Source organism: Gymnoscopelus braueri (genome assembly GCF_963280865.1).
Source record: "Gymnoscopelus braueri genome assembly, chromosome: 2".
NCBI classification, from domain to species: Eukaryota; Metazoa; Chordata; class Actinopteri; order Myctophiformes; family Myctophidae; genus Gymnoscopelus; species Gymnoscopelus braueri.
In genome coordinates this window covers 15998831-16016750 of record NC_137604.1, presented here as the reverse complement: position 1 = coordinate 16016750, position 17920 = coordinate 15998831, and the positions used below count along the sequence as shown (strand labels likewise).

The 17920-nt window shown below is 40.3% G+C and overlaps 1 protein-coding gene across 5 annotated transcripts in view; it reads left to right on the top strand.

The window, feature by feature from the left end:
- The window catches only part of LOC308074292 (uncharacterized protein), a 42369-nt gene that overhangs the window by 18140 nt on the left and 6309 nt on the right, over positions 1–17920 (top strand). For 3 of the 5 annotated variants that reach the window (XR_013932085.1, XM_080413685.1, XM_080413683.1), the window contains exons 7-13: positions 1654–1822; positions 5128–5261; positions 7649–7732; positions 9995–10030; positions 10845–10937; positions 11737–11892; positions 17410–17514. Coding sequence is in view for 3 of the 5 variants with exons in the window: in XM_080413685.1 (XP_080269811.1) it covers positions 1654–1822; positions 5128–5261; positions 7649–7732; positions 9995–10030; positions 10845–10937; positions 11737–11892; positions 17410–17514 (777 nt within the window). In the remaining 2 variants the exon portion in view is untranslated. Of the gene's footprint in view, positions 1–1653; positions 1823–5127; positions 5262–7648; positions 7733–9994; positions 10031–10844; positions 10938–11736; positions 12018–12099; positions 14274–17409; positions 17515–17920 lie in introns of those variants that run through there. The other 2 variants (XR_013932086.1, XM_080413684.1) reach the window with 2 other exon arrangements.

Genomic DNA, 17920 nt, shown 5'->3' with positions numbered 1-17920 from the left:
CCTCCTCATGGTGTCTCCTGATACTTTCACATGCACTGTTTATCACTCACGAGCTGGCGTTCACGGTCAGCGACGTGAATGTTTTCCTCTCGCGTGAAATCTCGCGTCTCGCGAGATTTCCCGAGGAGCGCAGTGAGCCGAGGACGGGAAATCTCGCGAGACGCGAGATTTCACGAAGTTTGGAGCTGTGGAATTAGGCGATTTTCACTAAGACACCTCCCGCCTCCCACTATGCCAATTGTGGGGGTCGACCAGACTCACAGACAGGGGAATCGCGTGAAAAACTCAACGCCACTTCATAACTCGGTGAGTGAGTAACTACACATCAAAGATAACACTTAGTCCGGAATTCTCCTTTAAAACCGTGAAAGCATCCGCGTCATTTTAGATTTTAGTGTCGGCTATTCAAACATAGCAGATCTACAAGCTTGTTTGTGCCGCGCTGCGAGCTTGTACATCTGCTATTTTTTTTACATTTTTGAAAAATCTTGAAAGTGTGTGAACTACTGATTTTAGAAGGCATTTGTAGAATCGGCCTCAGGGCTTAATGGGTTAATTCATATTTATTATCAATGATACAATGTTACATGTGCAAAATGAGGTTTCACAAAGACACACTCATCCTACAGTACATGTCGTCCACCTTGTATGTCCACAACTGTTACTTTCCAGGAAATGTCAAAAAATAGCCTGTGTTATAATGCATTAGTCACAAGCTTGTGTTAATACTTTTCATTAGTCACATATTTATAAAACCTGATGACACACTGAACACCCCTTTCAACCTGGCCTCCCTATTTTGGGCATGCTATTATGGGCAAAGGTTTTCAAAATCCTGTGTTAATTTAACTCCCAGTCTATCCAGCTCATTCAGAAGAAATGTATATCCTGGAACATTAGAACCATTTCTTGTCTCAGAAGAACCTTGTGGTTGTGTTGTTTCATAATGCATTGTTTAGAGACCATATACTAAACAACTAATCAATGGTGATAGTGTATGCTAAAAGATAAAGGAGTGATGATAGTGATACAGTACATGATTTGAATTCCTTAGTTATAGCTGTGCAGTGTTCTAAGCAGACGTTTGCATGCATAACTTTAACATAGAACGCTCATTATTACAACTGTGTTTTTTTTTTGTTGACACACGACACTTGACTCTAGCTCAAAGACTTGTGATATAGGGATGGGATGATAATCGTCATTATCGTTTATCGCGATAAAAACGCTCACAATAATCGTATCACGGCGATTTAAATTTATCATTAAATTGTCATCCGTCATACACTAGGATGAATTAACTTTTGTTGAGCTGCAAATTCAGTACCACTTAAACCCTCTGTACTTGATAAAACGGTCCTGTAAAGAGCGCATTTGGTACACTCTTATTTCACTCTACACAAATCGAATCGCCAAAAATAGCAGATCTACAAGCTCACAACGTTCCCCCCAGAATAGGGATGCTGGGGGTTCAAGTGGTTAACAAAAATGGCATTCGAAGTTTTAAGGACATGTTGATTAGCGCGATAATATTGTTAACCGAAAAGAAACGTGCCACAATAATCGTGACCTGTCATTTTCACATTGTTCCATCCCTACTTCTGGGCATCTCTGCTAATCACACACACCCTCCACTCCTTTTCCCCCATGCAGGTGAGAGACGGTGCGGCGGTGTCTCAGGACCTGGCAGACTACTTTGACCGCGTCAAGACCCACTTGCACAACATCGAGATCAGACACGTCAACACCAGCGACGAGGGACGCTACTACCTCAAGGACAGGAAGACCCGCCTGGTGTCTGTCACCCGGATGGACCTGACTGGTGGGTCACACACATTGCTCTACTAGACACACAGCCTGTCGGACTGCGTGTTTGTGAAACATTCCCTGGTTAGGCTCGTCCTGTAACCGGTGATGACATGGTGACAGCCAAGCTGCTAGGCTCTGGGGGAAAAAAATAAACCCACACGCCCATTCAAGCCAACTGTGCAAAAGGCCATGTACACATACTCCATTGGACGGACACACACACACACACACACACACACACACACACACACACACACACACACACACACACACACACACACACACACACACACACACACACACACACACACACACACTTAAACAGAAACACATGTTTGTGGGTTATAGTAAAACATAAGACTTTAAATGAGTTAAAAGCACTGTCTGGAACAGCTAAAGCAGTGGTCCTCAACCTTCATATCAAGGATCCCCAAATTGATATGTATTATTAGGCTGTGGACCCCCCATCTGAAAATATTTTGTGCCAGGGACCCCCAAACGAGACGATTTGTGAGAAGAAAAATATAATATGTATAAATTATTTGAATTCCCGAATGTGATGATTGATTGATTGAATATTTTATTAGGCAAAAAAATTTAAACATCACAATTACATTTATAATACTTTGTCTAAAAAGTCCTTGCAGTCTTATTTCCATTGAGGTCCGTGGTATGCTATATATTAACTGCTTTTGCTCTGTACCCCCTGGAACCCTCTTAAGAACCCCTGGGGGTCCCCGTACCCCACCTTGAGAACCACTGAGCTAAAGATTTCAAACTGACCATGTTAAATCCACCATGGTGCAGTAGGTAGAAATGAGAGAACCCAGGAAGCACTGAGCCTGTCTGTAATACAATCATGACACAAACAGGTTTTGTTAGCCGTGGCCCTACAATTCAGGCCAAAACTAACCTGCCTAGAGACCAAGATCAGCTGTGTTGTAAAGATTTTCAGACATTTAAAAAATGTATCATTAAATAGTGAAAATAGCTACAAGACCACACCACGTTGCAGCTTTTTTCACATTATTTGAAATAGGAATTAAATGGTTAATTCATAATGTACTTTTTCCCCTTCCTAGAAATGTACTGGACTCAAATGTACAATATATTTTCTTTGAAATGAGTCATAGTCACAAGTACCCAAAAAACACAAATACTCAAGTAAAGTACAGATAATCAAAAAATCTACTTAAGTACAGTACTCAAGTAAATATACTTTGTTACTGTCCACCACTGGTAATACAATCATGACACACAAAGGTTTTGTTAGCCATGGCCCTAAAATTCGGGCCAAAACGAAGAGTCCTATAGGGACCAAGATCAGCTTGGTTCAGGTTGTTGGTGTCATTCTTTGAGACCTCTATCAAAAACAAACCTGATCTCAAATTGAATTTATGAGTCACATGTGGCTATTGAATTAGGTTTATTTTGAGAATGACACTGCCTGCACTGTTGGTGGACAGTTGACTTGACAGACTGCCATAGCTAGCTCTATTTTTAACAATAAATCTAGGAGTTAAAGCCAACAGGCTGGCCTATTTTTAGCTTTCCTGCACCCCACTCTCTCTTTTTTCACCCTGGCTACATACCCTCCTCTCACGCCATTTTCCTGAGTGTTAAATTAACTCTGGGAGTTCAGAAATGGAACCAAATGGACCCGTAAGGGTCCATTTGGTTCCATTTGTGCAATTCCAGAGTTGCAAGCTAAGGGTCCAATTGGTTCCACTCTACCCTTCTCTCACCTCTTTTGCCCCCTTTCTTCCATTCAATTCTGTCTGTCTGTCTGTCTGTCTGTCTGTCTGTCTGTCTGTCTGTCTGTCTGTGTGTCTCTCTCTCTCTCTCTCTCTCTCTCTCTCTCTCTCTCTCTCTCCCACCACCCCTTCCCGCCTGTCCCCAGAGGACTGCATACTGACACTAATTGTCAGTAAGTGACAGTGCCATGTGGGCTTTAACACAGCATATAGACACGTGTAAAGTTTCCGCTTAAAGAGCTTCCAGTTCCAGTCTGACTATAGGATTAGAAGGAACTTGTTGGAATGCAATATGGTGATTGAAAATACCCCAAACTAATTCCCTCCCGTCTGTAAGCCCACTATCACACCACTGCAATGAGCGAACATGCCTCAACAGAAAATGTGCATGCTTGTATATACAAAGAAAGAATGAACTTACAGGAGGTAAATATCTATTATCTACTTTTCTCACGTCCATTCAGACCTCCACGAAGTTAACGGAAATTCACTCAAACACACTTGTGTGAAATATAAAGCGCAGTGAGGAGTAAAACATTAAGAAAATCAGAAAGTAACGCTTCAAAATAAATAATGGAAGGGCCTTTCGATAAAAGCATGTTTTAACCACTTGAGCGCTAGCATCCCTGTTTTGGCGGGGGGGGGGGGCGGGCTGGCGGGCATTCTACGACACATTTTATATGGAAAAAAGCACACTGCCAACTCAGGTCTCTTTTACTTAGGAATAGAGGGTTTACCGTAAGTGGTTAAGAAGTGATGAAAAGACAGTGATATTCAGGAGTCGAGGAACCCTGACAGCAAAGAGGATCTCAGGCTGCGTACCGACTCATAAGGAGTTAATGACTCAAGAATGTAATTATGGGGGCCGGGCAATGAAGTGCCTTCCTAAAACAGATAGGCAAGCAATCAGGGAAGTTCAATCAGGAGTCATTTATGTTAGTCTAGCAGCAGCGCTCTGTACAATTTGGAACCTAAGAAATACATTCAATCATTTGGGCGTCTTTAAAATTTGAATGATTCATCCGATCATGGATGGTACTCCGATGATAAAAACATGTCTGAACAAGTTTTTTTTATGTGGCTTTATGAGTTTTAAGCAGGGATCAAATGAGACACAACTGTTTTTGGCAACATACAGGCCACTCATGAGAATTGATCTAGATCAAACGCTACACCGCTGGTTCCCAACCTTTTTTTGGATCATGGCCCACTTGAAGATCTTGAAAGTGTTCTGACCACTTAACTGTTAAGTGGTCAGATGGGTGGGCCGCGGTTTTAAGCCGATCTTTCAAGGTTTTAAATAAATACAATTCCATAATTTTCTTTTTTTACATTATGTTTCTATATGAATGTTATATCATCATAAACATATTTGTGTCTTCACTGTCTTGCCAATTATTTTGGGCCTACTCGCAATATCCTCACAGCCCCCCGGTAGGCCCCAGCCCACAGGTTGGTATGTAATCCCTGTGCTAGACATAAACCTGCCCTCATTGTAGCGTACAAAGTCACTGATAACTACACAACCACTGCCTTTACAGTACATTCTATGTTTCTTCCACAGACCACCATGAGGGGGTAGGAGGTAACCCTCTCATGGCCCTCCTCTTGCTCCTGGGGATCCCGGCTGGAATCTGCTGCTGCTGTCGGAAGAAGATCTTCAAGCAGAAGTCCACCACCACCACCACTATAGTACAGGTACTGCAGTGAATCCACCCGCTGCACCACTGATCCCAACATATTCTCTGGGTTTTCAACTGATTTTGACCCAGGGACCACCATCCTGACTAAGAGCAACCTGGGGACCACCACTATTGTGCGTGGTGGGTCCATCATAGACCCACCCCACACACTAGTGGTGGGGGGTTCATGCACCACAGGTAGCTGGAGAAAATAGCTACAATATCAATAACATCTAATAAAATACAGGGATTTTTTTTGAATATGATGGAATATGATTAGTAAGAACTCCTGTAAGGGACCAGGGACCACCTGCAATACCACCTGCAATACCTCCGCGGACCACCGGTTGAAAACCCCCTGTATCAATATATATGAGAGAGAGAGAGCATTCCATGAACTCTGGAACTTTTTTTCATTACATTTTTTGTTTTAAAGTCTTAAAAGTCCTTAAATTATCACTTAACTGTAATCTGGGGACCTGGGGGAGTGCAGGACAGGTACTTGCATCGACCTCCTACACCACTGGTTCTTGTGTTGGTTCTCCATGTCTTTTTCCAAAGACAATATTGCTGCTGCAATGCTGATGCCGTGAGTGTCGTATAATGGCTTTACGTGTAATTTATGCTCCGTCGTATACGACAATGTCACACCAAAAATAGCCGATCTACAAGCTCGGTGTAGAGCTACAAGCTCGGTGTGCAACATCATCGTACAACAAAATATAAATCTGGCTTTGGCCAGTCTAGTATCATCTGAAGCTGTAATCTTTCAATTAAATACTCCACCTACTCCACCCAAACGGAGAGGGTATTGTTATCGTCTGGTGTGTCTGTCTGCCCTGTCTGTTTGACAGGAAACAGACAGGCTATAGCTTTACAGGAAAACTCTGCAGCTTTGCACAGAATGACATGAAACTGTCAGGAAAAGTGGGCAACAGTCCCTAGAATATATATAGCCTGAAACTCAGCCTGAATTTCCATTTAGTTTTACTTCATTATTCAGTCTGAAATTTCTCCCCATTTTAGTCGTTTTCCGAGATGGGTGTTCCTGAAGAGGGAGTGATGTCATTGTCAAGCTACATTGGTCAGCTGGCGTGCTAACTAATTGTTAAAAAATGTCGGTCAATAAAGTGAAAACCTGTAATTTTGTGTAAAGAAATTCAAGGGGCGATTAGTATAGTTTGTTATTCCTTGGATTCTATTGGTAGCTACATTGATACAACAATCGTTGTTTTGAAATGTCTGGCACAGTTGTATTACGTCATCCCATCCAAAGGACACTGAGAAAATGTGACAGGCGCTACTCCTGTCAGATTGACAGGATCGCCTGACAAGCGGATGTGAGCATGCAGGACTAGTGTCACTGTCTCTGTGAAACGACCATAACCACCACTTAAACACTCTTCACTTAGTAAACTTGACCTAATAGTCCATGAGCCAGAGCCCCAAAATTGAGCAATGATTATCGAAAGAGTGGGCAAAACCAAACCTATATTAAATTGTTCATAGGGTCAATACGAGTAAATAAATATAAGTTAACCTTTCCACAGGAGTAGCTTTTTCATAGTTATCACGCATTTTGTTATTTTCCCCATACGTACATGACAGGTGAAAGAAATGACAAAATTTAAAAAAGAGTTATCATAATGAAACTTCCTGAGTTGATTACTTGCATGAAGACAATGATTTATCGTATTACAAGTTTTCTGAAATTGTATATTTAAATATGCAAATTAGGCATTTAGTCCATGAGCCAGAGCCCCAAAATTGAGCCAGATATTGAATATTCCCTCGTTAAAAACCTTTGACTCCAACATCTTAACAAAATGAAATAAGAATGTTCACTCTGGCTTTGTCCAATGTTCCAATGTTGATTCTGGAAAGTTATACAAATTCGGGCATATTTTCGTAATGCCTAATTTGCATATTTAAATAAAAAAATTCAGAAAACTTGTAATACGATAAATCATTGTCTTCATGTAAGTAATCAACTCAGGAAGTTTCATTATGATAACTCTTTTTTAAATTTTGTAATTTTTTCACCTGTCATGTACGTATGGGGAAAATAACAAAATGTGTGATAACCATGAAAAAGCTACTCCTGTGGAGAGGTTATCATATATTCATTTACTCGTCTTGACCCTATGAACAATTTAATATAGGTATGGTTTTGCCCACTCTTTCGATAATGAAATCTTGTCTGGCTCATGGACTATAAGTTGGCTCTGTACTTGATCCGATCCTTTTTCCGTCTACACCAAATGTTGTCGCCAAAAACAGACAATCTACAAGCTCACAACACGTTGCGTCGCGACGAGCTTGTGGTGTTTGCTTCACTTACATGACCAAATACTAAAATCAGCTGTCTACCTGCTCTCTCTCTCTCTGTCTCTCTCTCAACAGAGCAGTCCGGAGATGGTGCACCCCGATCCTCATGGCCCTGGTGGGCCTCCACCCGACTACAACACTCCTGGAGGACCCGGAGCGGTAAGGGGTCGGGGGGTGGGGGGAATGAGGAAAGGTGAAATGGTACGGCACTGAGAAGGATGGAGAGGAGGAATAGATGTGAGGAAAGAAGGGCCTCAAGAGGTGTATGGGGGATAGCGAGAGATTTAGTTTGGGAGATGAAGAGGGATAGACAGAGCGAGAGACAATGGCCCTCGTCTATCAATCTAATGTAGAAACCAGCGCAGATACGACCGCAGGAATCATCTCACGACAGGGTTCACGTGTGATTTGTGAAGTGGTCATGTCTCACCAATCACAGCGTAAAGAAAGGTTGGGTGTTGATAAATGTGGCGAATGAAAATTATTGAAATATCACAGCTAGGGGTGTGCCGATATATCGTCCCGCGATATATCGCGATACGTTTTCGTGACGATATGTATCGTTTTGGAGGAAAAAAAATATCGTTTAAAAAAATTATAATAATAATCTTTTTCTTTTTTTCTTTTTTTTACAATAATAATAATCAGGCATGCAAACAGCCCCGAGGTGAAAAGGGTGACAACATGTTGTTTTTTTCGGGTCAGGTGTCACACTATTGCCCTATTTGGATTCAAAACGGCTATTGTAGCTGAAAAGCTACAAGTTTGCATCTGAATAATGCAAAAACAGAATTATTTGTTTGCATTTTTTCTCCCCCATATATTTTCATAATAAAAAAGTGCGTATCGTATCGTATCGAAATCGTATCGAAGTTGTGAGCCAAATATCGTATCGTATCGTTTGGTGAAATTAGTAATAGCACACCCCTATATCACACCCTTAAATATTCTGATAGAGTTAGAGTTAGAGTTTACAACATGCAAAAGCGGAATATGGTCAAGAAGAGAAAATTCTCTGATGTGGAGATAGATATTTTAACATTGCAATTCAAATCGAACCAACTAAAAAGTGTCATCAAAGGAAGTCAGAATAATGCAATCTGGAAAATGTGTGGATGCTTTCAACCACAGCGGAGATAGAGTAGTAAATAGCTAACTTCTAGCCATCATTAAAAGAGATAAACGAAAGCCTGGAAACTCCAGAAGGACATGCTTTAGGAGACGTCACGGCTCCATGAAAAGATTCCTGCGACCCCACAAAATCATAGAGGTTTTAATAGAGCCACTTATTCCATTGTGGAGATCTGATGACTGTCAAAAGCTCTTTTTTTAAATACAGGTAGTTGACTGATTGTTTTTAATTTCTCCATTGCTCCATTTTAATTGATTGTAATTATGTCAACTGTTAATCCCGTAATAACTATTATGGGATATATAATACTGTATATAAATATATTGACGTAGTCCTTTATTTTGACATAGGTCACATATTTTTAAGTGAATATGTGGCTTCATGTTTAGATCATCTAAATCATCTGGGGGCGGCCATAGCTGAGTGGTTAGTGAGCCCGCCTAGGGAACCAGAGCTGGCCCTGGTTGCCCCAGGTTCGATTCCAGGCTATCCCAGCATATGTGCCGATGATATGAAATTTGTCCCTGAGCAAGACTCTTAACCCCAATTGCTCACAGGTTCTCATTGGAAACAAGACCGCAAGGACTTTCATGAACGACCTGTTAAAAGGAATTATCCTTATCCTAGATCAAATAAAAATAAAGTCTACACACTGGCAAAATAAGCTCCACTGTTTATTGCTTGATCTCACACACAGATCTTCATTAGGAAATTAGATTCAATTACATTCCTGATGAAGATCCTTGTTTGATCGAAATCGAGCAATAAAGAGTGCAGCTTATTTTGCAAGTGTGCAGACTTTCTTTTATTGTATGTATCGTTTTGTTCTGCACCTATAGGCACTTGGATGTGCATGCACTATCCTTTCCATGCATAATGTTTAGATGCCTGTCAGATTCTCTGACTATGCTGCACCGCAAGTCCACGCTGACAAACAAATATTTGCGCGCTTGACGTGAGATTTGATCGTCAGGTCAAAACGCCGACAGACTGATGGATGCCGAGCATTGCATTGAGATGACCGCACAGCCTCCCACGCAGGCTCGTTTCAGAAATGAGGGCGAGAGAGAGAGAGAGAGAGATTGAGATTGAGATGGAGAGACAGAGAGAGAATGTGTAGGAGTGGAAGGCATGAGATCAACGGGGCATGATGGTGAGGGAGAAAAGGGAAGGAGGGGTTGATACATGCATGGACAATGTGTTGTGTTTATGATTGAAACACACTGATTGAGGTTACAATATGGATAAATGGAATCATTCATCTTGCTGCTGTTTCTCTCTTTTTACAGATGTACTACCATGGAGGCCCTGACCCTAACGTAACGGTATGACATGCATAATAGTGAAAAATTGGTGCGTGTGTGTATCCCATAGTTTCAATGTGGAGATTGTTATTTTGATAGTACATTGTTTATAGACTGATGCTAGGTTCTTGTTTTACCTGTGATCCTAGTTTCTCGAGGCACTCCACTGTCTCTCTGCATTACATACATTAGTATGTGATTACCAGTGGTGGAAAGTAACTAAGTACATTTACTTAAGTACTGTACTTAAGTACAATTTTGAGGTATTTGTACTTTACTTGAGTATTTCCAATTTCCAATATTTTTACTTCTACTCCACTACATCTCAGAGGCAAATATTGTACTTTTACTCCACTACATTTACTTGAAAACTTTAGTTACTTTTCAGATGTAAATTATAATATAATGAAACATACATTAACCACTTTAGCCCTATTTTATACATAGGCTATTTGAAAATAGCAGATCTACAAGCTCACAACGCGTCGCGATGCGACGCGTTGTGAGCTTGTAGATCGGCTATTTTCAAATATTTAGTACTTTACTTTTGGTACTTTAAGTACATTTTGATGCCAATACTTTTGTACTTTTACTCAAGTGAATTTTTCAATTCTGGACTTTTACTTGTAACAGAGTACTTCTACATTGCAGTATTGATACTTTTACTTAAGTAAATCATTTGAGTACTTTTTCCACCACTGGTGATTACCTTGGTTATCGCTGGATACGTGCATCTGCTAAATGCCTAGATTGTAAAGTGTGTGTGTGTGTGTGTGTGTGTGTGTGTGTGTGCGTGTGCGTGTGCGTGTGTGTGTGTGTGTGCGTGTGTGTACAGGGTCCTATGGTGCACCCTCCCCCAGGTGGGGGTCCCATGGTACAACCTCCCCCAGGTGGACAGGGACAGTGGAATGGCCCACCCCCCAGCCCGGTTAGTAACGCTGTAGCGTCTCGGTTTCCCAATGTTATCTATCTGTTGGCCGTCTGTCTGTCTGTGTTATCTATCTACAATGTGACCTAGCTGTACTGATGGTCGTGGAAGGGCAAATGATGATACCTTTTCAGATCAGTGGTGGAAAATAACTAAGTAAATGTACTTAAGTACTGTACTTAAGTACAATGTTGAGGTATTTGTACTTTACTTGAGTGTTTCCAATTTCCAATACTTCTACTTCTACTCCACTACATCTCGGAGGCAAATATTGTACTTTTACTCCACTACAATTATTTGAAAACTTTAGTTACTAGTTACTTTTCAGATATAAACTATGATATAATGAAACATACATTAACCACTTTAGCCCTATTTTATACCTAGGCTATTTGAAAATAGCAGATCTACAAGCTCACAACGCGTCGCATCGCGACGCGTTGTGAGCTTGTAGATCGTCTATTTTCAAATATTTAGTACTTTTACTTTTGGTACTTTAAGTACATTTTGATGCCAATACTTTTGTACTTTTACTCAAGTACATTTTTAATTTGGGACTTTTACTTGTAACAAAGTATTTTTATATTGCAGTATTGGTACTTTTACTTAAGTAAAGAATTTGAGTACTTTTTCCACCACTGGGTATCTATCTGTTGGCTGTCTGTCTGTGTTATCTATCTACAATGTGACCTAGCTGTACTGATGGTCGTGGAAGGACAAATGATGATACCTTTTTACATGTAATTACGACTTCTGTTTGACAAACCTCTCTCTATCTCTGTGTCGTTGTCTTTTGTAGGGCTTCAACCCCGCCTATCCCCCCCAGAACCCCGGCTACCCCCCTAGCGGTCCGGCCATGTACGCCCCTGCCCAGCCTCCGCAGTGGAACGGTCCACCGCCCGGCCAGTACGGCCCACCACCTGGCCCGTACGGCCCTGGGACTGGTGCTCCAATGGTATAGTCCAGTGATTTTCAACCCTTTTTTCATTTCAAGGACCCCCAGTTTGATATGTACTAGGCCACGGACCTCCATTTGATTTGTCATCTCTGGGTCCCCAATGTACTATGTCAAATTATAAAGTTAATTAAACTCTGAGAGCGTACAAATGGAACCAAATGGACCGTTATGGGTCCATTTGGTTCCATTTGTACGCTCTCAGAGTTAAGCGACGTTCACACAGCACAAGAAATACATATCTCGTTTAAAAAATCGCGAAAGAAAAAAACTGGATGGCAGAGTCCATACCTTAGACTGTAAAACAATATGGACAAAGGGAGACACATTGTTTCTCCACAGACGTTTCAAGGCCACTTATTCTGCAAATTCAAATCCGCCATATTTGAACTTCCGGTCCGAAAAAGAAACTGGAAATGACTGCCATTGGCTGCAACCACAGCAAGGGCGGGTCTTCACTCGGTAGAACCAGTAGAAGCCCTAGAAACATACCCTACTTTATTAATAAATAAAAAATCATGGGACCATAATTTACTAAACACATATCATGGTAATTGAAAGAAGACTTTAAACTAGCGACTGAAAGCATAACGTATTTATGACTATGTTTATTAAGGTAATAAAATCAAGTGTAAAATACGGCCAAAATCCCATTCGCTTGAATAGAGGGTTATTGTTTCTGCAGCCAGCAGGGGGTAAATCAAGGGGGAAATAGTGAAACTAGCGGCCATTCATATGAACTGTCACTTCCTATATGGCTTCAATTTAAAAAACGGATGCTTGCAGCCTGGTCCATACCACAACTACAACGACCATTTGCCAGATAATTATTGTATTTGTACGATAATTTTACCCTCTGTACGATGTACGATCAATAATTCCAAAAACGGCCAAATGTACGATAATTTCACCATATCACAAAAAAGTGTGTGAATTTACTAAGGGGGCATTCACAGCATATGTGATGCATTATTGTGTACATGTAGGAGTCTCAAACAATTCTTACACTAAATACGCAATTGTTTGTGAAATTACATATTTACACGTGATTTCTCTTTGGCTGTGTACAACAGTTTTCTTTCAAATATAAAATCATTTTAAGCCTCCGGTACGATACCTCAACATTTCCCATCTGTCAACACTGAACGACAATGATACTGACACTTGACAGCCAGTCAAAATCCACCAGCAGGACAACTGCGATGCAGTCGGTCTTACTCACCATCAGAATCAGTGTTAGTTTTATTATGAACGGAGATGAGGAGGCATTACCTCAGACAGCCTACAACTATCTCACCTCCTTCATAATTAATAATCAGAGTCATATTATCCATAATATCCAGCATGTGTCTTTCAGTACCACAGAGGCGGAGATCTCTCCTTGTCTCTGTGTGTGTGTGTGTAGGCTGTGACACAGCTGGACTGCACAGTTTGTGCTTGGTGTCACTGTTTACAGAACGTTATCGTTCATCAGTGTGGACACTCCCATAATTATCGTTATAGCTATGGTTTTAGTCAGTGGTGGAAAAAGTACTCAAATGTTCTACTTAAGCAAAAGTATCAATACTGCAATGTAGAACTACTCTGTTTGAAATAAAAGTCCGGAATTCAAAATTGACTTGAGTACAAGTACAAAAGTATTGGTATCAAAATGTGCTTAAAGTACCAAAAGTAAAAGTACTGTTTTGTTTGTTTGAAAATAGCTGATCTACTGTACAAACTCACAACAAGCTTGTAGATTGGCCATTTTCAAATAGCCTAGGTATAAAATAGGGCTGAAGTGGTTAATGTATGTTTTATAATGTAATTATTTATATCTGCAAAGTAACTAGTAACTAAAGTTTTCAAATGATTGTAGTGGAGTAAAAGTAACATTTTTGCCTCTGAGATGTAGTGGAGTAGAAGTAAAAGTATAGACAATTGGAAATACTCCAGTAAAGTAAAAGTGCCTCAAAATTGTAATAAAAGTACAGTACTTGAGTACATGTACTTAGTTTGTACCGACGTTTAGAAACGGTGCTCTAGTCCAGCTCTCTGACTTAATTAACGGAGAATCCTAACCACTTTTTAATCCTGTTCTTACCAATAACCTTGTGCTACCATGGTTTGTTGACTATGTTTTTCAAAGTATATCATCTGTTTTGTAGTTATTGAGGAAACAATTCAATGGTCCATGTAAGTCACTGTGGCATTTATGTCTCGTGGTCAATTCTGTTTCTGTTCTGTTTCTATCGCCTCTGCTGTTTTTCTCCTAATTCTTCAATACGTTGTTTTATTCTCTCTACTGGACATTTTTACACCATGTTGTGGTTGGCTGAAGGTTCTTTTAAACTTGTGTTACAATGTCTGTTTAAAAAATTCATAAAAAGGATTCCATGACATTTTGAATTTAAGAATTCCCTGTTTTACTTACGACTTTACATATTACTAGTCACGTGTCCCAATGTAGAAATGCCTAGATCAATACTCAATCCATTTATTTATGTCATTATGGCAATGAGGCGATTACAGTTTTAATTGTAATTACAGTGCAGCTTACAAACTTACAAACTCAGTATAAGCAGAGTAAGCATTAATTCTATTTAATAAACAAATAATCACATAAATAGAAAGCAGAGCAAACCATGTAGTGCCTCAAAGAAACTGATACCAGGATAAACCGTGAACCTAGCATCTGTCTAAACAGCATGCATCTAAAAAGAAAAAACTTCTGTACAATTGAAACTGTAATTGTTTAAATCCCAGCTCAACAGGGATGGTTAATTTTAATGATACTGATACCGCTTTCGAGACTTCTCAACGATCTGTGTCCTCATTGATGCTATCAATGTGTTTCTATTATTTGGTGGAATATAGTACATTTGCAGAACTGGTATTGCTCTTGTTTGTTACTTGACTATTATTAGTCTGTGACATTTAACTAGCCTTCAATAAACACTACTGATGCTGGACATTTATTTTGAAAAGAAATACACAGAGCCCCAACATCTAAATATGAGAATAGTAAAATAACAAATGCCCCTCAAATTATTATGTGGATGTATGGACTCATGAGCTGGGGTGAGGTGACCACCATCATAATGAATGAAGTTGGCGTTTTTGGGGGATTACTATCAATTGGATTATAATTGTCAATGAACGGGACTTGTTACGAAGTTGGGGTGCGCGCCCCATGCGTACCTTTGGGTGGAGGAAGATGATTGTCCTGCACCCACAACGGCAGCCAGAGTTGGTGGTGTTCCGACTTGAAGACAGCCGAAGGTACTGCATGATACGCAACGTTGGGGTGCTTTAGCTTTGACGCTTACAAGAATTTAACCTAGAACTTGAATGGCCTTTCGCTTCCGCCTTATCTGTGACTTTGGTGAAATGTAGCCACGCCTTTGACCGCTTTGCACATTCAGATATCCTAGCAAGCAACCAACTGACCAAACGAGAAATGAAGTGAACAAGGGTGTGAGGAAATTAAATTATTCTTCTTTGTTTAGTTTAATGACCTTTGTCGGGCAATTCAATCGAATTTAAAGAACGTAATAATACAATCGATATGTTTGTGCACGAGTGATTTGATTAAAATGACATGACTCTCATCTCTCAAGACATAACGTTACATTAGAGGACCCGCTAGTCTCGATAGCGGTATTGATAAGCTCGGACCTTATTGATTTTCGGGTTTCAAGTCATTTCTGTGGAAGTGGGTCTCCACCCCTATCCCTAAATATGAACGCTTACTGAATCGACTGCTCCACCTTTGCTATCGACGGATACAAGTCGACTGGGACATTCCTATGTGGTGTTAGCCACAATAAATAGTAACGCTTCAGCTTGCAGCTAGCTAACTAACAAGGTGTTTCTGAGGTTACTAAAGCACACATGTATTACGTTTTTAAATTCAAAATGTCATGATGTCCTAACACAATGCCTAAGAGGTCACCTTGATGCTACACAGTTAAGCTCCTTTGCATGGCAGCTTTACTAATGCTACTATTGTCTATCCCATTCAACCAGTACTACCCAGGAGTGCCTATGGTATGTTTCTACACAAGCAGACTCTACTTGTAGATGTGTCATAAACTGTAGTCTGTCATATAATGTCCTCATCTTATATGTACATCAATGTTTGGTTAGTGTAGTGTTTAGTAGTTTTGTTTTGTAGTCTTGTGTAGTTTGTAGTTGTGTAGTTGTGTAGTTTCTCCTGAAGAGAACATTTTCAGGTTTCAGGTTCTTTTTTGTATTTCGAGAATAAAGTCAAAAGTAGAATTCAAGAAAAAAAAGGTTAACATTTTAGATTTATATCAGACACTGATAACAATTTTCCGCAACTTTCAAAGTTGCAAATTCATTGCAGTTACGACTTTATTCTCAAAATCCAAAAGCACATTTTCATCTATTTCTATTCTCATTCGCTTTCATTTCTCATTCCTCATCCATTACTTGACGGCCGAAGCCACGTGCATCACAGTGTCAAACGTGTCCTGTGGTTCTGTTCAGTTATGCTCACCCAGCAGCACAGAATGTCACCTTTTGTTTATTTAACATTTAACTTTCAATTTTCAAAACACATTCTCACTCCCAGCTTGTCAAACAGTACCTGTATGTTGACACTTGGTCAAGGTTCCTTTCATGTCCAATGGTTACGACAGCCTTTTTGCGTACCATGTTTGCGAGGACGGCTAATAACCGTTGCCACACTATTGGTATGCAAAGAGGACGTCCGAAGCAGACTCAAGCACGACTAGGCACACTCAAGCGAGGCGCCAGCCGCGCTGACTCTCTTTATTTTGAAACTAAACATCTGTTTAGTTGGACAGATAGATTGAAAGAGGAAGCTTTGTTTTAATTGGTGTAGTAATCGTAAAGTTAGCATTATGTAGTAGCATGCCCATGCATGATAGGATAGGATTGGTTTTGAGGGGATTAACGTTTTAATTTCCCAGTCAGTCAAACTCTGTGTGTGCACTTTGAAGGTATCGCATGTTGAACGGTGAGCTTAGCCTTGCTTAACTCAATTCACTGATGTCTATGGGATCAAATAGAAGCTCCTCTCAAAAGTAGGAAAATAGACGTTTTCCAAAGCTAGGGTTGATAATTGTACTCCACCTCCCAGGCTGTGCTGCATTATTTTAATACTAAGAGGACTTTTGGGTTTAACTTAATTTTTTCAGATTAGGCTAAACTGAACTAATTTAACTAAATTAAATTTCATTGTCCTCCATATATATTGTTGAAGGTTATATTAATAGAATGTTTAGGTAGGTGAATGATAAAAAAGGAAATAGTACATCCACAGAGCTTTTTAGAAAGTGTTTGTTTACCTCACAACGGTGCTTCTGTTTTCATTGGCGACTGGCGAGGGTACAATGCTGCAAACCGCATGAGTGCTGCCTTATAGGCATGAGTCGGGGAAATAGGAACCTTATGGTTTTAATTTCACGGGTGTTGTCGAGTGGAGTGTGAAATCTAGTGGCTGAATGCTGTCTGTAGCACCTTTTTAATATCTGTGCGTGTGTGTTTTAGCAGGCAGCTCCAATGCAGTACAGTGCTCCCCCTCCTACAGCCAGTGAACCTGTCAAAATGGACAATATCCCCTCCCCCACTGATCCTCTGCTCAGCGCCCCCCAGGTACAGTACATCAACACTATAGGGCTGGGCCATGTGACTTCAAAAATCAATATCACCATTATTTCAAACGCTTTGCCTCGATTACAATTAATGAACGATTTATAGAAAAAAATCAAAAAAGCAGCCCAGCAACCCTGATATGAAATGATGTTTTGTTTTAAACTAAATTGAGCAATATCAAAGTGGTGATATTGAAAGTCGTTACGCTTTTTGTATTGCAATGATGTCAAATGAATTGAATTAGAGTGGAAGTAAACTGTTTGTCTGGGGACCCCCCCCCCCAAGGGCCCCTGGGGGTTCCTGCACACCCCACTTTGAAAACCACAGTTTGAGACTCTCTCTCTATCTCTGTCTCTCTCTCTCTGTCTCTCTCTCTCTCTCTGTCTCTCTCTCTCTCTCTCTGTGT